Consider the following 21,852-nt stretch of genomic DNA (forward strand, 5'->3'; position numbering starts at 1 on the left):
CTGCCCAATCTACCATACAATGCTACTCTAGATTTGATGTGTCCATTTATAAATGAAATCTATGTTTTGTCAACCATAGTGAGTTACAAATATAAGTTATTAATGTTTTTGAAAATATGCTCGATCTTTCAACATTAATGGTTTTGAAAATGCGTCATTTAGTAAAGTAAGGATTTTTAAGCATAGATGTTTTTGTCATTATTTTAGTACATTGGATTACTCCAAGTAGACTTAGAAAATCAAATATAAATATAATTAAATAGGTGCCTTTAGTGTGTGTTAATTATAAGTCTTATGTAGTTCATGTTTAATTACTTACTTTCTGAAAATTGCCTCTAATATTTTCCTTTTACCCTAGTTTTTCACAAAGAAGTTCAGGTCAGCTGCCATGTTAGCTGTCTTTGCTGTGTCTGCTGTAGTGCACGAATATGCCTTGGCTGTTTGCTTGAACTTTTTCTATCCAGTGCTTTTCGTGCTCTTCATGTTCTTTGGAAGTAAGTATCTTGGCATCTCGTGTGTACTGAGTATTATGCTAAAAGAGAAATTTAGAAAATAAAATATAAAATCAATGTAGAAAACTAGATAGTAAATAGTAATACCATTTCAAGGCAATGTTTGTTTATCAGATGGTAAGAACATTAATTTTGAGTAATTATGTACAAATCTGTTGCAGGATGCTTACACTTTGATGTAGAGAAATGAACTAAATATGCTCTTGAAGACTATTGATAGCACTGACTTGGTAGCTCATAAAAACTATAAACAACCTCGCCATTCTTTTTGTTGTTGTTGTTGTTGTTTTTGCGGTACGCGGGCCTCTCACTGTTGTGGCCTCTCCTGTTGCGGACGGAGCACAGGCTCCCGATGCGCAGGCCCAGCGGCCATGGCTCACTGGGCCCACCTGCTCCGCGGCATGTGGAATCTTCCTGGACCGGGGCAAGAACCCGTGTCCCCTGCATCGGCAGGCGGACTCTCAACCACTGCGCCACCAGGGAAGCCCAACCTCGCCATTCTTAAACTCTGTTCAGTGTTCACCCTCTGAAGAAAACTAACCCTTCTTTGGGTGGGGTGGAGAGGGACAAGTTAGAATATGAATGCGTCTATGACATATGTTTTCACCTGTTCTGAATACTGACTGATTTCCAAATAATCACTGATTAATAAATTTCAACAGTGAAGTTTCATTTGTACTTATGGGACCAGTGGCCAGCATAGAACGTGTATATACACAGTTGATGCTGTTTACGATAACTAAATGATTGTAGCAGATATCTGAGACCCCTCATCTCCTGGTAGATTTTGTTTTGATGACTATGTATATTTTTTGTTGTTTTCCTAACTTTAGTGGCTTTCAACTTCATTGCCAATGATAGTCGGAAAAGGCCAATTTGGAATGTTCTGATGTGGACTTCCCTTTTCGCGGGCAATGGAGTCCTCCTGTGCTTTTATTCTCAAGAGTGGTATGCACGTCAACACTGCCCCTTGAAAAATGTGAGTCATCAGTCAGGCTGGAGTGGTGAGGTAACCTATTTGTCCCCTGATTGTGAGGGTTGGTGGGCAGTGTTAAGGGGAAGGGAGTAGTGGAGATGGTGATAAATTAATGTTAATGGGAGGGAAATGTGGAGTAAAAGCAGTAACTTATCTTACTACACTGTCCTTGAACTTTTTCTTTTCTTTGGTTTTCTTCCCATTGAACTCCCCTAGTTCTTGGATCTCTCTCTCTTTTTTTTCTCTTTATCTGATTTTTCTTTAGCTCCTTCTAATATTCTTCCTGTGCCCTGAAAATGTAGGTCTTCTCCAAGGTTTTCCCAGTGGCATGTGTATCCACCCCCAACCCCAAATATGCATCTTTTACCTCTTCCTTCCCGAAGTAATAAACTCTATAAAAATGTCCAGCTAGACTCATATGCCTAGGAGCCCATTTCCTTTTTTGTTGTTGTTGTTTTCTTGTTTGTAATTTTGTAAGAGTCTCATTCTTAGAGCTTTAGTTTTCGGCTGCTTATAGAAAACTCCCAAATATTTGGGGTGGGGGGGCTTCTTGATACATCTGCTTGGGTATTTCTCACGGATACGTGTAACTGAAGATGTTCAAAATCAAATTAATCAGTTTCCCTCCCAAAGCTTCTACTGTCCACCCTGATTTTGCTATGCTGCCCTCACATCCCCTCCTTATTTCCTACGAGTCCCCTTTGTGCATTTGAACTAACTGCTCTGGACTCTGGACTCTGTCTCTGGTCACTCTGCTCTTTGCACTCAGATTTCACCTGTCAGATTTTATCAAGATCTGATTTGGTTGCAGTGTCATCCGTGAAGCTTATTTATTTATTTATTTGGTTGGTTGGTTGGTTGGTTGCGCTGGGTCTTAGTTGCAGCTCGCCGGCTCCTTAGTTGTGGCACATGGGCTCCTTGCTTGTGGCATGCGAACTCTTAGTTTCGGCATGCATGTGGGATCTAGTTCCCTGACCAGGGATCGAACCCAGGCCCCCTGCGTGGAGTCTTAACCACCGCACCACCAGGGAAGTCCCCACGAAGCTTTTCAAAATTCCTGCTCTAGTCTCTTTTCTATTTCTGAACTTTCATAGTATTCCATCTGTTCCTCATTTAGATAATTCAGTAATTTAAGCTTTGTATTATAGTAATTTGTGTATATTATCATCCTTAACCTACCACCATTTAGATTCTGGGCTACTAAAAATAGGACTGTGCTAAAACAAAATGCAAGATACAGAAAAAAGGTAGTGCCTCTTTAGAATTTGGTCAGGAGTCCATGCAGTTGTGTAGAGTTTACTGGACTTAGCTTCATGTAAAGCTTCTAAATCAAGTAAATCTGTGCTATAGATAAAAATGATGAACATCTTTTGAATTAGTGAGCTGCTTATAGCTTGAAGGTTACTGAAATGCTGGGAGGCATTTTAGAGATGTGCCATGTGTAACATCAACACCCCCTATCTACCTCATATCTCATACATACAATGCACACAAATAAGCTACTCTTCCATTCTTTTTTTTCCCCTCAAAGCCCACATTTCTGGATTATATCCGGCCACGTTCCTGGACTTGTCGTTACGTGTTTTAGAAGCTTGGACTTTGTTTCCTTCCTTGACTGAAGATTGGGTATTCTACCTGATTTGGGGCCAGCATCTATTTCCAGCCGTTACTGAAGTTATCTGTGTTATTTGGACCACTCCAGGCTTTACAGATGGCTCACTCCATTACTAGGTCACCTGAAGCTGAGCTGTTAGACGTTTCCTGGAAGCTTGTACACTTTTAAGCAGTTCTGAATTTTTTCCTTTTTGGGAGAAGGGAGACTTGTAGCTGATATAATGACAGATTTTTGCTGGGTCATATCAGCTTAAACCTCAGAAATTCTGTTTTGTTTCTTGATTGCATCTAATTAGAGACTAAACATCATGTTTTCTTGGCCACTGAATTAGCCAAAACATTGATGAAGAAATCATTTAAGTACCCCTGGCTTAGAAATTTTTTCATGTGCATTGTTGGAATGTGTGCTAATTAACCATGCAATTGGGAAAGAAAATAATGTGGAATGTTTTGCTGTTTCTAGTAGAGAGAAAATATCTATTTTTCCAAAGATAATCTTGTTATATATCCTAATTTGTATTTTTTTTAAAGTTCAGTTCTATTTTTATCTTGTTTTTGCTATACAGTGTAGGTCATGATATCTGTGAAGCAAAATTATCCCTTTCACCTTGAATTCTTGAGTTTGCATCCATAATATTATATATTGGGGACAGAAGTAGGAAGGGAAAAAGAAGTGGCACAGGACAAAGAAAAATATTTCCTCTTTTAACTTCTAAAGTAATTTTTAAAAAGAACTTGCAGAGTCAGTCCTGTGTTTAAATTATTTTATTGTGGAACTTATGTGGAAGGTAACTTTTGTTGTTTAAACTTTCAGGTAATAACTTCTTTGAAGTTATTTAGAAGTAACCTTTGGTACAGTTATTTTATCTAATAAATACTGACGTGAATTATTTTTCAGACTAGTAAGTCTGTAACATAAGTATTAATCACCACCATTAATATTAAAGGGAATATTAAAGATCCAGAAGCTGGCTTCTGCATTTGCTCAATTATTATACTTTTAATGGTAGTGTGCTTTAGTTGCAATAAATTAATAGGTGATCATTTTCAAGAAAATATACTTTATTGTGTGATGTTCCATGTTATCAGATGCCTATAGCTAATACAGTGTGGCGTGTAGGAATTATTTTGGTTGTTTGAATGACATATGATGATGTTGGTAAAGACTGAGCTTTGGAAGGGTTTTTGAAGACCATGTAGGTTCAACCCAAAGAAGGGAGACTTATGAATTACCCAAAATTTGAGAAGCAGCCAACTTGGGAAACTATCTTGGTATTCTAGCAGCCCTACTGCTATCCAGAAAGTTTTGAGAAATCGTTTTCAAATTGTTTTCAAAAAGTTAGTTTGAATCTCCAAGAAGGTAAGTAGAGTTTCTTAATAGTCACAACTTAATTTGTACCGCAAGTTCTCAGCTAAGTTTCCCATACCTTTGGTCCAGTTGAGTTTAGGCAAATCCAACCTCAACAGACAAAAGTGTACCTCAAAGAAGGTTATTTTTAAAAGGGTATTCCAGGACTTCCCTCGTGGCACAGTGGTTAAGACTCCGCCTGCCAATGCAGGGGACAAGGGTTCGAGCCCTGGTCCAGGAAGATCCCACATGCCATGGAGCAACTAAGCCCGTGCGCCACAACTACTGAGCCTGTGCTCTCGAGCCCAGAGCCACAACTACTGAGTCCGCGTGCCACAACCACTGAAGCCCGCGTGCCACAACTACTGAAACCCGCACGCCTAGAGCCTGTGCTCCACAACAAGAGAAGCCACCACAGTGAGAAGCCCGCACACCACAACCAAGAGTAGCCCCCGCTTGCTGCAACTAGAGAAAGCTCACGCACAGCAACAAAGACCCAATGCAGCCAAAAATAAAATAATAAATCAATCAATAAATATTTTTTAAAAAAGAAAAGTAATGAGTTTAAAATTTCTTTCCTATAAAGTATTAATGATAGTAATCATTAGTTTGGGTGTGTTATCTAAGAGAACAACTAAGATCTCTAACTTTGTCATAAATTTGTTAGAAGCTCTTATTCTCAATTCTGGGTAGTGAGGAAAAATGGAGGGGTTTTTTTGTTTGTTTTTGGTGGATTAATTACTGCAATTGCCTAGGTAAAGTTGCTTCCTCATATTAGAGCTTAATTAGAAAATTGAGGCTGCTTTTACCCCTCTCGGTAACCACAACATTTGGAAGCAAAAGGAGTAGTGGAAATGTTTTTTTCCGTTTTCAATAGTTACAGGGTGAAAGTAGATGACATTTGCAGGTTAAGAAAGTACAGTGTGTAAAGTAAGTGTTCTATATTTGCATACACAGATTATGTTGTAGAAGTAATTCATTTAGTATAGGCAATTTTTATCATAGTTTAAAAATTATACTTACCTGAAAAATTGAATCCTGAAGTCTTTATAGGAAACCTAACAACATTTTATGTTTTAGAAGTTGGTCATGTGGGCTACATAGCATGAATTGTTGAAGTCTTTTATGCAAAAATATTTTTGTTTTGTGCGGTCATAAGTAATTTTGAGTAAAGTTCATTGTTTTCTTTGGAGGAATATAACGAAGATGAACTAACATAGCTGTAGTAAGCAGGTGGCCTGGTGTAGTATAGTAATTTACACATGTTAGTTTTGAAACCTTTAAAAAAAATTGTTAGGCTTAAGCCCAGCATGTAAAACAGATAAAATATAGCTGCTTCTGGTTGAGACAGGGATGCAGGGCTGGAGCCCTTGTTTGGTTATATCTATTTCCTCTTATCCCCAAATACCCAGTTTGAAAACCACTGGTGTGGTGAAAAAAGTCCATGCACAGCCTTGTGATTAAGATAGCCCCATACTTACTAGCAGTGGCACCCAAAGTTGCTTAATTTATCAGAGCCATAGTTTTCCTCATCAGTAAAATGGGGATTAATAACTACCTCATTCGGTTGCTGCAAACCACTAGCCCAGGCAGAAATAGGGCCTCGTTATTTTCTTACTCTCCATAAATTCCAAACCTAAATCCTTACTATTATTTCATTGGAATCCTTAAAAAAAGACCTGGGATGGGGGCGGTGTTTCAAATGCTGCACACTCCTAAGAATATATACTTTTAAATAGACTCTCAGGCTGATGGTGAATTGGCTTTGCACCTTGATAGATACAGGCTCTCACATAATAGAATTGGTAAGAATTTAACGGGATTGCTAAAAGCATTCTTGTTTCCAGCTCTCCAAAATTATTGATACTTTCAGATTTATCTGTTTAGCATTAGGGTAGGGTGGCAAGCTTCTGAAAAAAAATGCATTTCTGCTTTTACCTAAGTATTAAATCAAGTGTTTAGAATTAGTGTGTATACTTTATACTTAAGTTTTAGAAATTATGGAGAGGAAGGAAACTAATGAGGCCTTACTTCTGCCAGTGTAAGGATGCTTCTAGTCTTGGAAGGTAGAATGAATTTCTTAATGGAAGATAGTTCAATGACTTGCTTGCTGATGCAAATTTTCATGTAACTTACGTAGTTTATATAATAGTTATATATGTGTATATGTATATATTTACTATTCAAAGAAAGACCTGCCATGGACATTCTTTCACATATCTTATCTCTAGGCTTTATGATTATGGCTCAGAAATGGAGGGAACTGGGACGTAAATGTTTTGAGGAATAAAATGAATATTGTTAGTGAAGCTTATGTAAGTATTTGATTAGTTTCTAACATCACTAAAGTCTCTATCAGGTCACAGAGTGTTGGAAGCCAGTTTATAAAGGAGGTAGAATACAGCTACTCTGGTTGCAGTGGAGAGGAGTCCTTACCTGGTCCACCTGTGCTTTTCCCCACCCTGAATTTAATGTCCAGTGTGAAAATCAGTAGATACTGGTAAAATTCATAAGCTTTAGGTTAGTAGGAAAGCTGTACAACCTGTAAAATCCTTAATAAAGTTTCCTTTTTTTCTTGTGAAGTATAAAGACTTTTAAATAGCTAATTTGGGTTTGAGAAAAATAAAGGCTTAATTTCAGAAGTTATGCAGTTTTTTAAAAAAATCTAAAACTGTCTCTGTACTCTTTTTCTAAATGCTTTCTTCTAGCCTTTATGCTAGCAGATACTTCACCATGCTTTGTGGTGTTCTAGTTTGTCTTAATGAGATGGTAGGTGTAATTTCTCTTCTCTTAGGGATACAATTTGAATTCCCATGTGCAAACATGCCACTTGGGTGAGAAGAGAGCTGAAGCCCTAGCCAAGGCTCTGCCATTGGGGGCAGTAAGGCAGCTTCCTTCCTGTGTTAGTACCTTTCCAGCATGTGCATTAAACCCATAGTGTTTTAAGAGCTGCAGAAAAGTCCCGGGCATCTGAAGTTGTTATAAGGGTTATTCTGTAATTAACGATGTTTTTTCTAATTCGTTCTTGTTTGCTCTTTTCCTGAATTACTATTCTTCCTCCCCCACCCCTTATATCTTTGTCTAATCACTGGTATCATCACTTTCAGCACACATTGTATTAGCATTAATATTTTTTAAACTTTAAAAAGAATACATACAAAAGGGCAAAATCATTGCATATGTGAAGAATGTGGTAAATAAATTTGGAAAAACACCATGTCTCGTTTTAAAAGTAACTCAAGTTTGATATTAACCCTATATTAACTATGTATTTCATGTTCATAAATGGTTTTCACCTTAATATCACACAGCTTTATATGCTGAATATAGCCAATAATTTTTATTGGAGTATAGTTGATTTACAATGTTGTTAGAATTTTCTTTTTCAGGATAATGGAGGGAGCCATGTTACAGATTACAAAGAAATAATGGGGCCCAGTTGTGATTTTGTATTTGCATCAAGAAAAGCAGTGACCCTGGTTCTTGAGCCTCCTCTCTTTCTGTGGTCATTATTTGTTGCTTGACTTCTTTTCCTGTCGACCTTTTAAAACTTGTGAATGGGTATTTCTAAAAGTGTGCTGCCCACCCCGCTCCCCAGTGGGTAGACATGGATGTAGGTTTCTAATGAAAAGAGAAAATCTGTTGACTGGGAAGTGTGCCTTTTCAAACAAGACTTGGGAAAACTAATTTTGAAGCAAGATAGGTTGCTTCCCTTCCCTCCAAAGAATCTCCTTATAATAGGAAACTACTGAGTAGGATTTGACATCACAACATTCTATACCTAGAAGCATATATCATAGTAACAGCCAAGAAGTACCGAGTTAGCCTCCATGGTCTGGCGCTACCCACCTGCCTCTGCAGTGCCAGAGGAGTGGGAAGGGGGAAGTCCCTTTAGAAATTAGATGTGCCCCTGATTCTTGGGCCAAGTGACTATTCTTTGCCACTGGGGGTGAAGCCACAGTGTGGCAATTTTCCTTGATGAATTTACTAAAGTTTAGGATCTTGTCCTTCTAGGCTCAGCTTGTGTTTGGACCCAAGTTAACTGCATTCATCAATCTGACTTATAGAACTGGAACACAAGTTTGTAAATGTAGCATGAGAAATTGCACATGGGGTGGCATACTCAGGTTGGCCATGGTCACTGAATTTACTCTCTTGCAGAAGCCCAGCTTACTGTACAATGAGAAAGATGAATTTTTTTTGCCTAGATGGCATCAACACCATGTGATGCGCACTGAAGATAGGCTGTGAACCAGACAAAAAGCCTATTTCTTCCCCAAGGCATGGCCATGTTGTTACCGAAATGCAACTGTGTGCCCGACGCACAGTGAGGCCAAACACCACCAAAACGCTGGAGTTTGGGACAGAGAAAGGTTTATTGCAGGGCCATGCAGGGAGATGGGTGGCTCATGCCTTAAACCCCCCAAACTCCCTGAAATCTTTCAGCAAAGCCCTTTTATAGGAAAAGTGAGGGAGGGGCATGGTTAGTTGTTGCAAACTTCTTGGTGTCAGATCCTTTGTTCTTGAGGGCCAGTCATGGTCAGGTCACGATGTTCCTGTAACATCGTGGGACATAACAGGGACAGGTTTACAGGGACATAACGAATAAACGTTATCCTTTGTTCTGACAGGAAAGGGCAAGGTTCCAAGGCTCAACTTTCGCCCTCCGAGGTCCAGGCCTGGCTAAGAGAAGGGAGTCCCTGCGAGGTGGGGCGCGGGGAGGGTGGGTGGTTACCGTGCCCCGGAGCGTTCGTCCAGCACCCAGTCTGGGTCCTCCCGCCAGTGCCCAGGCCTGGCTGAAGAGGCAGATCTCAGTTGGTGGCTCCCTCAGGGCCAGGTCTCCAGACACTGCCCAGCTGTCATCGCTGAGGGAGCCAGGCGCCCAGGACCCAGCTGGCCCTCAGGCTCCTCAGGCTGCCCAAACGGTGGGAGCCAGATGCCCCAGGCTGTGCCCCATGCAGACGGCCGCTGCCATTAGGTTGCAGAGGCAAGGATGGGGGAGAGGTTCACCGCTGCCTCAGGGCCTGGGCCCGGTCTGTGGGCGGTCCTGGTGAGGCCTCTGTGGAGCCTGAGGCTGGGTGAGCTGGAGGGCCCCAGGGAGAAGGCTGGGATCTGCCTCTTACTCTCCACCTGACCACCACCACTCTGCCAGCCCCTCTAAGGGTCGCTCATTGATGCTGGCTCGCTTGGGGGAGGGGCCCACTGCGGCACCGACCAATGGCTGAAGGGGGCCCCCTGTGGCGCCGACCAATGGCTGAGCAGGAACCTCTATCTTTGGTCTAACCGTCCCGCATTAATGGTCTCTCTATTATAAGGTGAAATCCGAAGGAGGGTACTTGGGTGAATTGCATGACATAAAAACTAAGACAGACTGAAGCATCATTTCAGTTTTACAGATGCCATTTTATGGAAGCAATACTCTTCCATACTACTGTTCCCCTGGGAAGTGTTTGCTGAGCAGTGTCCAGGTTTCTTTCTCAGTGTCTCCTTTTAAACATTTGTGATTGGTACCTTCATTTTTCTGTTATGTTAAATACAGATACTGGCCTACTTCCCACACAGACTCCAGGGAGCTTTGCGTGCTGTATTTAAGCACCCACGGATGTGTGTATCACCCTTGTTCACACTTAGGAAATGAGTTGGTAAAAAGATTGGTGCATAAGCACACGCTGTGTTTGTTTGGTCCTAGTTCAGGGTATGTTTGGTGATTTCACTGACTGGCTCTCTTCTGAGATACTGTTTTGTCCACCTGAAGCCCTGGAAGACCCTACTGCTGAGTGGGTATAAAGCTGCCACAGAAGTCAGCCAACATCAAGAAGCACAGTTAGCCCTGTTTATAACTGTGTCACTTTTACTATGTCTTGAAATTTTCTATTTAGGAAAATTATTATCTGCTTGCATTTTGCTCTGGTATTTTCCATCAAAGACCTCAGTAATACTTTATCTTAACATTTTAGCGTTCATCATTGTGTATAATTCACAATGATGAGAGGAGTTTCCCAAGAGTAGCAATTGTATTCTTCAATAGTTATGGTCTTATTGTAATGTTCTTATGTTATCTTTTCTTGTACTTGTATTTCATATACTTCTACAACTTTAACCCAGACCTTTGGTCAGGAATTGGTATGTGTAATCACCACACCATTGCACAGGATAGAAAATGAGAAGTAACATTTGATGTCTTTTTCTTCACACCATAGATCCAATCACTTCCCAAATCCTATAGATTTTACTTTCTATGTATCTCTTGACTCTGTTCACTTATCCCCATCTTATCAATGCCCTACTTCAGATTTTTTTAAACTTAAGTATGTGAAAGATGAATTACTTTGTTCTTCTAATACCTAAAAGCTTGATAAACCATGTATAAACTGATGCTGGAGTTTTGGGACCTCTGAAGTTCAGTATCCTGGTTATGGTTCCAAACTCTAATGTAGTGTCAGGACACCAGTGAGGAGGGAGGAAGACAAACTTTGGAGGAAAATTACCTTCCACCTGCTTGTGCATTGCTTCTGCCCCTCACCTGTTTTGGTGGTCGCCAGTCCTTAAGGTGAAATATGTGTGTGCTATGTGTATTTTAATTCTTGGAAAATCTAGAAAAAACCTAGGATGATGGGAGATAGGGCTAAAGGCTAAAATGTTTAGATACCCAAGGTGTTTAGAAGAATTAAAAGGGGCATAGAGATTGTACTGTTTTTGTTTTCAACACTTTGCTCATATTTCTATGAGCTATGAGTCTCCCAAAACCCAGAGACTTAAGCATATAAACACAGAAGCATTAGAACTGTCCAGCTGATTTTCAAACATCATGTATTGAAGGTGTTTGTGCCAGGCACTATGCTTGGTACTAAGGAATATGATGACTGAACAAGAGAAGTTTTCTTCCCTCCTGAAATTTATTTTTCAGACTAGAGGCATCTAGATGCTGGGAATCCACCAGCATTACTTGGCATTAAGGTTTCATCCTAATACAAAATGATCCTGAAACCAAGCAGCAGGACCCTGTGAAGCCTTCCCGGGGAAAGACACTGCCCCACACCCCCATCCCCTGCCTCTTGTTTGCAGAAAAGCTTCAGCCTCCTAGGCCTTCCCCAAGTTCCAAAGAGCAAATTCAGAGAAGTGAGAAAATGCAGAAAGAAAGGAAAACAGTCAAGTAAAATAATAGTTTAGCTATAAAGCAAAAATCAAGGACCCTTAGTTCCTACCCAAGGGCTATAGATAATATTCTGAGCCATATCCTTGAGTTTTTTTACATATACTAAACTCCCCCACCAGATGGAAGAAGTTGACTGCATGCTAACAAAAGCACATAGACCCCAGACCGTTTGGAACCATAAGGCTGATTATGTTGCCTCCCGAAATACCACCTGGTTATCTCCCCACCGACCAGAAATCAATCAGAAAAATGTCCACAAGCTGATCAGGCACCTGCGACTCTCTCCTTTAAAAACCCTTTTAAAAATCCTTTAAAACCCCTGCCTTTAAAAACCCTTCCCTGTAATAAACTCTATTTTCCTTCATCACAACCAGGCTATGCTTTGGGCGAGCAGACCCAAGTTTGGTTGGCTAATCCTGGTGGTGGTAAGAGGCGGGCTCTCAGCTCCTCCGTTCTAATGTGTTTATCCCATTACTTCCTGAGAACAGGTTTTTAAGCAGTAAGACCCAACGATTTGACTTGGGTTGGCTCTGATTGAAGTGCAGTTTCCTTACCTGCCTCCAGCCAAAAAAAGTCTGGACCTAGGAATGCCTTCCCCCTGCACGGATAGGGAGGGGGCGCGGGCGGTGCTTAATGATCCAAGGAAGACTCGATGGAAATGCCAAGGACAGGAGCAGCTTCTGCAATAATGCCTCAACTGATGGGAACACAGAGTTTTTGTTTACCCAATTTCCCCCCGAATGTGGCTTTTAGAAAAACAGAGGAAACAACAAAAAAGCGGGATAGAGTGATGCGAGAAACTTGCTCAAATCCTACCCCGCCTTTGGTCACAAGCTTAAGAAGTCTTCCCGGGGCAGGGGGAGAGCGACCGCCTGCCGCTGAAGCGCCTGGTTCCAGACAATTTCTGACTCCGTGAGAACGGCCTGATTAAACATTTTTATTCTTCATTGCTGTTGAATCTATGTTGAGATTTAAAGCACATCGGATCCCCGAGAGACTGTTTCTTAGCTGTCTCAGTCCTCCGCCGGCACCGCCGAGGGCAGCCGCCATTGAGCGTTGCTAAGGCCCGGGGTCCTGGGTTTCTATGACGACACGCAGGCGTTTGGGAAAAGGTGCGGCTACCAGACGTCTGGCGGGAAGCACAGTTTACCGGGACGGGCTGCAAGTGTCCGTTTCCCCTCACTTCTGATGCAGAAACGGTAAGAACTCTGCCCGACCGCGAGTCGGTGGGGCTGTGTGCGCCAGGCACTGCCTGTGGGGAGGCCGGGACCTCGAGCGAGGGGCGCCTTCAGGTGGTGCCGGTGGTCGGAGGGGTGGGCCGAGCGTGTACTTCTCGACCTGGGCCCAGACTCTGATCCACCCACAGGCTTCTTAGTCGCTTCACAGGACTTCAGAGCCCGGAAGTCTCCCCAAAGAAAACCCATGCTAGATAAATTGTAAACTCCAATTTTAATATAAACAAGTTAACGGGTCTCTCTCTCTCTCTCTTTCTCTCTCTCTTTCTTTCTCTCTCTCTCTTTCCTGCAGGTCAATGTGGCAGCCCTGCCAAATCCCAGTAATGCCGCTGATTTGTTTCTAGGTTAGCTTTCTGGAGGGGTATTTCAAATTACCAGAGAGTGATAGGAGGCATTGCTTACTATGTCGCTCCCGAAAACGCCCTCAACGTCAACACCTGAGGGCAAAAATTTGAAAATCTCTGCATCCAAGGAAGAGACAGGTAAAGTTCTTCAAGGCATAAATAATCATGGCCATAGTCAGAAATCACAATACGTTCACTATTTTCCTTAATCTGAGATTTCAGGATACTTTAATTAGTTTCGTTTTTCCAATACACTTGTTTCAATAAAATCAAAACATTCCTTTTATAGTATTTTTCACTACTCTGCGTAAGGACTGTGTTTGTAATTTTTTTCAAATGCTAATGAGTTTTATATTGTTCTAAATTCAATCTATTTTAAATACCAATGGTTGTATGAAACTACTTTTGGGGGGTATTTGTTAAGGAACCAGTTTGTATCAGGTTTTAGTAATTATTCTGAATGAAAGTAATTATTTGTATAAGATTTTCATTCATATATAGCTAAATGCAGATCTGTACTGGAATAAGAATCTGCTAGTGGCTTCCCTGGCAGTCCAGTGGTTAAGACTCCGCGCTTCCATTTCAGGGGGCTCGGGTTCGATCCCTGGTCTGGGAACTAAGATCCTGCATGACAAAAAAAAAAAAAAAAAGAATCTGCTAGACTCATTCCTACCCCTCATTATGTTAAAGCTTCCTCCAGCTCACCTACTTGTTTTTAGGGGAGATTCTGCTAAAGTCCCACCTAACTTTTTTTTTTCTTCCTTATTTCCTCTGATATTCTGACTCCATCCCAAACTTTCAAGAGATAGACTTTTGTTAATATGAACTTAAGAGGTTTTGATGGTGATCAAAGCATGATACATCCTTACAGAAATTAACATAAACCATTCTATGTGAGGGGCATAGATCAGTTGAGAGTTTTTTAAGAAGACTGACAACCTAACCCTCCTTGCTGACTGCATAGCAGACCTTTTCCTATATTAGGCCTACTCCCCGACCTTTATAACTCCTCTGCCCTAGTCAAGCTGAGTAGAACACTCTTTATACTGAGTCTTACTCCACGAATTTGCTCAGATTATTCCACTCTCTTCACTTCTAAGGATCCCAATTCTACATTTAAATCCAACTCAGATACCTTTCACTCTATGAACATTCCAATTTAATTTTCACCTTTGAACTTATATAGAAAAAATTACTAAATAATTTGACAGTTTTGAGGAGAGGAGATTTCTTTTGTCATTTTCACATCAAAGGGAAAACAGACATTCCCATCATCTTCATGCTGTCTCGGTTAGTTGATCAAGTGAAGTGAGTTTAATTTTCAACTTTGAATTTGGAATAATGGAGGTTCATCTTTGTACCTGAGTTTTTTTTTGTTTGTTTGTTTGTTTGTTTGTTTTATTTTATTTTTTTTATGATATGCGGGCCTCTCACTGTTGTGGCCTCTCCCGTTGCGGAGCACAGGCTCCGGACGAGCAGGCCCAGCGGCCGTGGTTCACGGGCCCAGCCGCCCCGCGGCATGTGGGATCTTCCCGGACCGGGGCACGAACCCGTGTCCCCTGCATTGGCAGGCGGACTCTCAACCACTGCGCCACCAGGGAAGCCCTGTACCTGAGTTTTTGAACTCATGTCTGATGTAAGTGTGAGTAGGGCAGACAATATGAGTTCTTTTTCTTGACTAGTTGATTTTCAGTGTTTTAAATATTGCTGCTATTCTTGGCAACCAGAAGCAATGTTTCTCTCTGTTAGCAACATATATGTATGGGATTGATGAGGTAGCCTGGGAATCTCTAATTAACTCTCAAAAAAACTACAGTAAGCTTTTCTTTCCCATTATTTTCTTAGGACTTCCTAAACTAAGGGAGAAAAAAAGTCTGGTGGATTCGTCAAAACCCCTTCCTACTTCCCTTCAGAATGAATTCATCCCTCAGGAAGTTCTACTTTCTCTGACCTATACAGCCAATGCTGGTCCTTGTCCTGAAAACTTACTGCCTCCTAAGAAAATTAAAACCCCAAAGGTGTGTATATATATATATATATAAAGTACTTGGGAACATTTATCTTTTGGTATCCAGTTCACTAAGTATTTATTTAGCATATGTTATGTATTCCAGATTGTTTTAAGAATATTTTAAAATTAATTCCTAGATTGAAAACTAAACTCTTTTGCATATTTTCAAAGAAATACTTGAGTATTTCCATTACCTGTTTTTATGTGATTTACCTAAATGATCATTATACTCTTAGTCTTGATATTTTTCTTTCACTATTGAATTGTCCTAGTTTCCGTCTTTCTCCTTGGTATTAAATAAGAATTCTGCTCTCTCTTTTTCCATAGAATATTCAAATGCCTTTAATGTAAATACTCAAAAATGATTAACAATAGATTTCACTTGACTAGAGCACCCTCTGCTGTGTATTCATGTTTTTCTTTTTCCCAGGGTACTCTTCCACGCCCTGTTGACCACGTCTGGCATAACCCTATTCGAAGAAATAAGTTCAAATATCTGATTGACCATCCCGTTTCCCTAACGGGAGCTGGAAGGTAAAGAAGGAAGATAGTTGGGTAGATGCAGATGAATAGAATCATTATCTAATTTTGTATGATTTCCGTGGGAGGAGCAGAATTGGAAAAATTGTAAAATCATAGAACCATCGATTTTAAATCAGAGAATAAAATCTTAGAATCAAGATTTCAAAGCTTGAAGTATCTTTTTTAAAAAAATACATTTATTTATTTATTTTTGGCTGCACTGGGTCTCCGTTGCTGTGCGCGGGCTTTCTCTAGCTGTGGTGAGCGGGGGCTACTCTTCGTTGCGGTGCGCGGGCTTCACATTGCGGTGGCTTCTCTTGTTGTGGAGCACGGGCTCTAGGCGTGTGGACTTCAGTAGTTGTAGCACGTGGTCTTCAGTAGTTGTGGCTCGCAGGCTCTAGAGTGCAGGCTCAGTAGTTGTGGCACACAGGCTTAGTTGCTCCGCGGCATGTGGGATCTTCCCAGACCAGGGCTTGAACTGGTGTCTTTTGCTTTGGCAAGCAGATTCTTAACCACTGTGCCACCAGGGAAGCCCGCTTGAAGTATCTTTAATGAACCAGAATACAATCTGAAGAGGACATGGGTCTACCTTTTTGTGTATGATTATTGTCAAGAGGATGGCAATAGGTGCTGGCTCTGTTGACTTTTCACTTGTTTTAAATTTGCTTTTGCATGCCTTCATGTACTTGACCCCTTACTCTCCTATTCTTTGTTGTACCCTAGTAGAAGGGAAAATATCAGGCAGAATGCCTTTAGGGCCTCTTTTATTTGCACATCTGAGAAGAGCTAGGTAACATAGCTTCATGACCTGCAAAACCTTAAAAAACAAGTGCTTAATCCCTGCTTTTCCTCAAAGCGAACCCTTAACCTTTACACTGTTTTAGATCAAATCAGCAAATTATATTTGTTGTTTTTATATCATTCCTAAAAATATCCAAAATGTCAGCATTTTCCCTGTGAAGATTGTAATCTGCTAATTTTCTGTGTATGGTTAATTTATCAATTTACTCCCTCCATGCTCCTTACTGAAATATCACTTAATAGTAAGTTTACAATTACTAATACTTGGATAGGTTATTTAGTCTTTCTGAGTTCCACTTTCTCACTTGTAAAAAGGGAATATAGACTTGCTCCATTTTGTGTACCTTCCAGGGATATAGAAAGCACAAATGAGATAATGAGTGCAAGAGCACTTGTAAAACTATACACTGCTATGTAAATATAATGTGTTATTACTCAGCTATGTCTCAGTGCTAGAAAAAGTGGCAGAAGTTTAGGCTATTCACTTCTGTGTCCTGGGGCTTTGGTGTCATAAGTATTGGTACTTTATTTTATGCCATCAGACCATGGCTATAATTATTACTATATAATCATTAGTAGTTATGAGATGTTTGAAGTACTTTGAAAAAATGATTAGCTATATCTGAATGCAGCAATCAACTGACATTAAAGTTTTAATGTCAAATGACATCTGAGTTGGAATTTTTTAAAATGTGAAGATCTGTAGTGTGATAGACAGGATAATGACCTCCCTGAAATGTCCTCACTGCAGTCCTTGGAACCTGTGGATACATACCTTACATGGCAAAAGTTACCTTGATTTGGCATTGGCAAGAGACAAGAGAGGAGGGTGACTGTAAAATTAATACGTATTAGTGATAGATATTGAGGACAAAGGATGGGACGGAATCAATTATGGATGCTGAGATTTTTGATGAGTAGAGTGGTGGTGCTAACTGACAGGATTAGTGAATATAGAAGGGTGAAAAGTGAGAATGAAGGAGAATTATTCAGTCATATCTAGAGGTAACAAATATGATAAGGTGAGATTTGATAGCATTGCCAAGGGAGAAAGTATAGGGAGAGCACAGAGGGATGAGGACAGGACGTTGTGGAGCATTTCCATTTGGTAGGCAGGAGGTCACGGAGATGTTCAAGAAGGGGTAGGTAGGATGAAAGAAACAGGAGAGTCCAGTCATACAGAGGATAGAGGAGAGGAGAGTGTTTTTAAGAAGAGAGGTGATCAACCCTGGAAAATATTCCAGGAAAATAGTGGAAGATGAGAACTGATGACTTAGCTGTAGAAAGTCATCCTCAGCTTTCTGGAGAATGATTTCCTTACTGCAGGGAGATTTTAAGAAGTCTGATGTTTAGCAGAAAGTGAGAGATAGATAGATCAAGGTAACTTGACAACAATGTATGGTCAAGGGAAGATTTTTAGAAGGGGAGAAGACTTGAGTTATAGACCAGGGGGAATGTTCCAAGAGAGAAGGAAATACACAGAAATTAGGATTGATGGAATGAGGTCTCCAAGGATGTGGACAAAGATGAAATGAAGGACTTAAGTGGAGGAAATAATCCTGGGGAAGAGAATACATGTTAACATGAGGCTGAAGGAAAGACGAATGAGAAATTTGAGATGGAGAAGAGGAAGAGTGTGGGGGAAAACCCTAATGTCTCAGCCTTCTTAGTAAAGTATGAGGTAAGGAGACCAGTTTTGTGTCCCTTTGTATCCACTAGAAGGATGTGTGTGGACTTTACCCACTCTTATCCAGTAACCAGACAAAATTTATTTTGTAAATATATTTTTCTTATCTTTTAGGGATATTTCTTTTCTGTACGATGTTAAATATGTTAAAGGAGAGACTAGGGAGAGCTCAGTTTGTCCCCCACAAATGGACCGTTCATTACAGTCACGTGATGGTGTCCTTGTGCCTCCTAAGGTAAATAAAGTATTTGACAAATAATTTCCTTTCCCTCTCTCTACTTAAAAAAAAAATTTCCCCCAAATATAAAGCCATGTCATACTATAACAACCTGCATTGTTTATGTTTTCATAGCACTTTCTAATTACTTTTAGAAAAGGGCATTTAGTGGGAGATGATCAAACATATCTTATTTTAAGCCATTTTCCAAACTACAGTTATTTACTTTAATCTATATAATACAGTATAGGAGACTAGATTTTTTTTAAAAAGAAACCAACAGTTTAAAGTTGTAGAATTGAAAGTAACACAACATTGTAAATCAAATGTACTTCAATTTTAAAAAAGGCAGAAAAAAAAATTGCAGAATTCTTATTTTTGGCTTGTTGCTAAGGTAAATTTTACATTCCTATTGAATTTTAAAGTCGATAGATTTTTGTGTAATTAAATACTAAAACCAAGATTGTTCTTTAATTCATGGCTAATTTTTAATTTTATTTATTTATTTCTAACATTTATTTATTTATTTTTGGCTGCATTGGGTCTTCGTTGCTATGCGTGGGCTTTCTCTAGTTGCGGCGAGCGGGGGCCACTCTTTGTTGCCATGCATGGGCTTCTTATTGCGGTAGCTTCTCTTGTTGCAGAGCACGGACTCTAGGTGCGCGGGCTTCAGTAGTCATGGCACATGGGCTCAGTATTTGTGGCTTGTGGGCTCTAGAGCTCAGGCTCAGTAGTTGTGGCACACGGGCTTAGTTGCTTGGTGCCATGTGGGATCTTCCTGGACCAGGGGTCGAACCCATGTCCCCTGCATTGGCAGGCGGATTCTTAACCACTGAGCCACAAGGGAAACCCCTTGGCTAATTTTTTAATTTGTGCTCTGCTAAAAGTTTATTACTCCTTGCCATGACCCATATTACTAATATTGTTATTTCTCTGATCAAAATCTCTTAATAAATAGTATCCCTTTGGTATAGGAATTAGGATTTGTGAAACTCAATTTTTTTCATCTGCTTGTTTTTATTCTTGGTGTTCTTTCTTTCTTTTTAAGCCAAAGAAACTAACAGATACTTTGATTCCTGAAGAATTTCATATTGTGTCAAATACAGGAGTTACAGGCTTGGAGTGTTATGATGAGTGAGTACTGTGGTATATACTGAATATCTGACAAGTTGAACTGTTTCCTACTTCCCAGACATAGAGGAACCTGAGTAGTTCACTCATGTTCCCAAGCAGTATCTACACTGAAGTGAGTAAATATCTGGCTTACCATCCTAATACAATTTAAGAAAGGTATCAAAAACTAATGAAAAAAGTCTTACTTAAAAGAGTTTGAAGCAACAAGAATTTACTGTATAGCACAGGGAACTGTGCTATTACAAGATACTGAATAGCTTGTAATAACCTATAATGGAAAAAAATCTGAAAAAAATATATAACTGAATCATTTTGCTGTATACCTAAAACTAACATAATATTGTAGATCAATTATATTTCAATTTTTAAAAAAGTTTGAGATTTTAGTTTAGATTAAATCGTTCTCTGTCTTTTCCTACTGTTTAATTTTGAATTAAAAAAAATAGATCTTTGTTCTGAATGCTTGCTATGCCTCTTTGGGAATGGTTTTGAGCAATGACAAAGGAAAGTAGCCCTCTAAGTTGGAATCTCATAATGCACATTCTAGGGCTTAGCTCCAGACTTCAGACTAGTCATTTCAAGTTTTCTTTGATTTCTGCTAATGGGATTGAAAATGGGATCTTGCTTTTATTTTCTGAAACAACACTTGAATGTTTCATAGTTTAAAAAACTAGAACTTTGGATTAGGTTTTATAGTAAAATATCCAGAAGCTGTCACTCTTTTTACCTTATCCAATACATATGTTAAATGGCATTTCCTTATGATGGTGGGTTTCAGAACAATATTTTGCCAAAGGGAGCTAAATGGAACTCATTTTTTGGGTAACTTTTAATTCTTATATAATTTCAAAATTTTTAAAAAGTTACAAAAATGGGACAGGGAACTCCTGTATACCCTCTATCCTGACTCACTGAGTGTTAACATTTTGCCTCATTTGCTTTAATACACACACACACTTAAACTATTCAAGAGTAAGTTGGAGGCCCTCATGACCCTTTGCCACCAAATACTTTAGTGTGTATTTCCTTGTAACCCACTACGTATAGATCTTTTTGATGACTTTTTTAGCTCCATCATTCTTGTATAAGTTGCCATTTTACAATATAGACTCATAGATTTCTGTTTTTTTCAGTGAGTTATAATTCTTTGCTATCGTTGATGTTCAAATTTTTCCTGATTTTGCTAATGCCAGATCCTTTGAGCTGGCTCTTGTGTTCTTTAGGCATGTCCCCATCATTCTCTGAATGTTCTCTTATTTTCTGGCTCAATAAGATTTTCAGGTTCATCTTGTATTTCCCAACTCCAGCTTTGGAGTGAGCTATGAGTCACTTCTCCATGGAGTACTGTTTTCCTTTTAGTGGAGAAGGGTTCTTAGAAACCAAGATCTGGGTGCTAGGTGTACTCATTGCTCCTGGGGTATCACTGCTTCTAGTCCCTCTCACACACTCATTTTTGAAACTTTTGAGTCTTTATATTCCCTGGATATTTTTCATTAATCTAAATTCTGAAAGTGGACCTTATTAACCAACTGTGTTCCAGTAGGGGGCAGAACCAAAGGAAGTGTTTTTTAACTAGGGGAAGAAAAAAGATATATAAATAATAATGAATTTGAAGAATTACCATGAGATTCCATTGTGATACCCATTTAGGTATAAGCAAGTACTTCCAGAGGACAGAAATATATGCTGGGCATCAGGAAGATTGGCTTCTAGTTTCAGCTCTGCTTATTAATTTTATAACCTGTTTAGTCACTTAACTTTGTTGACTTCAGTGTTCTTAAAACATTCTTCCACCTTTGAAATGTCATTTTTCTTAATGAATCAAAGAAATTTTTGTATTGTGATACATTTAGGAATGTGATTAAAGCTCTTTTACTTAAAAAATTTTAAAATAAGTATCATTATATCTGTGTCTGTAGATGTCTAAGGTTATTTAAGTATCCTCTTGTGTGTAAAACGATGGACCTTTCTGATTGTCTCCAAGCTTCTCAATTCTGTGAGGTCTTAAGTTTTTCATGTCTTGTTATGTGATAAATAGGCCAGACAGTTTTCTTACAATAATATTTACCTGTCTTATTTATTGCAGCAAATATACTACTCTCCTCACAGATAGTGAAAATAGACTGTTGCTCTTCCCATCCATGTAAGTACAGTTTATTTTTGAAAGTGCTTCTAAGAAGGAATGACTATATACACATATTTTCCTTTTTATTGGTACTTTATTACACAAAAATATTAAAATTACTGCAGAAAGCCAAGACAATAATTGCCTACAATTCTATCATTTAATCAGTG

At 39.6% G+C, this 21,852-nt stretch overlaps 2 protein-coding genes across 10 annotated transcripts in view; both read left to right on the top strand.

Annotated features, from left to right (window-relative positions):
* SOAT1 (sterol O-acyltransferase 1) overlaps positions 1 to 4,973 on the top strand; it is a 56,556-nt gene extending 51,583 nt beyond the window's left edge. For all 3 annotated transcript variants that reach the window (XM_081216172.1, XM_081216173.1, XM_081216174.1), the window contains 3 exons: positions 359 to 494; positions 1,346 to 1,491; positions 3,020 to 4,973. In XM_081216172.1, the coding sequence (XP_081072298.1) occupies positions 359 to 494; positions 1,346 to 1,491; positions 3,020 to 3,076 (339 nt within the window). In that variant the 3' untranslated portion in view covers positions 3,077 to 4,973. The remainder of the gene's footprint in view (positions 1 to 358; positions 495 to 1,345; positions 1,492 to 3,019) is intronic.
* A 7,662-nt stretch (positions 4,974 to 12,635) lies between these two features.
* Positions 12,636 to 21,852, top strand: part of AXDND1 (axonemal dynein light chain domain containing 1) — a 72,243-nt gene continuing 63,026 nt past the window's right edge. For 3 of the 7 annotated variants that reach the window (XR_014014327.1, XM_081223382.1, XM_081223379.1), the window contains exons 1-7: positions 12,638 to 12,805; positions 13,134 to 13,323; positions 15,031 to 15,203; positions 15,627 to 15,730; positions 18,321 to 18,441; positions 19,472 to 19,557; positions 21,644 to 21,700. Coding sequence is in view for 6 of the 7 variants with exons in the window: in XM_081223382.1 (XP_081079508.1) it covers positions 13,245 to 13,323; positions 15,031 to 15,203; positions 15,627 to 15,730; positions 18,321 to 18,441; positions 19,472 to 19,557; positions 21,644 to 21,700 (620 nt within the window). In the remaining variant the exon portion in view is untranslated. Of the gene's footprint in view, positions 12,806 to 13,133; positions 13,324 to 15,030; positions 15,204 to 15,626; positions 15,731 to 17,957; positions 18,201 to 18,320; positions 18,442 to 19,471; positions 19,558 to 21,643; positions 21,701 to 21,852 lie in introns of those variants that run through there. The other 4 variants (XM_081223383.1, XM_081223380.1, XM_081223381.1 and 1 more) reach the window with 4 other exon arrangements.

The sequence above is a fragment of the Mesoplodon bidens genome (genome assembly GCF_964165515.1).
Source record: "Mesoplodon bidens genome assembly, chromosome: 2".
NCBI lineage: Eukaryota > Metazoa > Chordata > Mammalia > Artiodactyla > Ziphiidae > Mesoplodon > Mesoplodon bidens.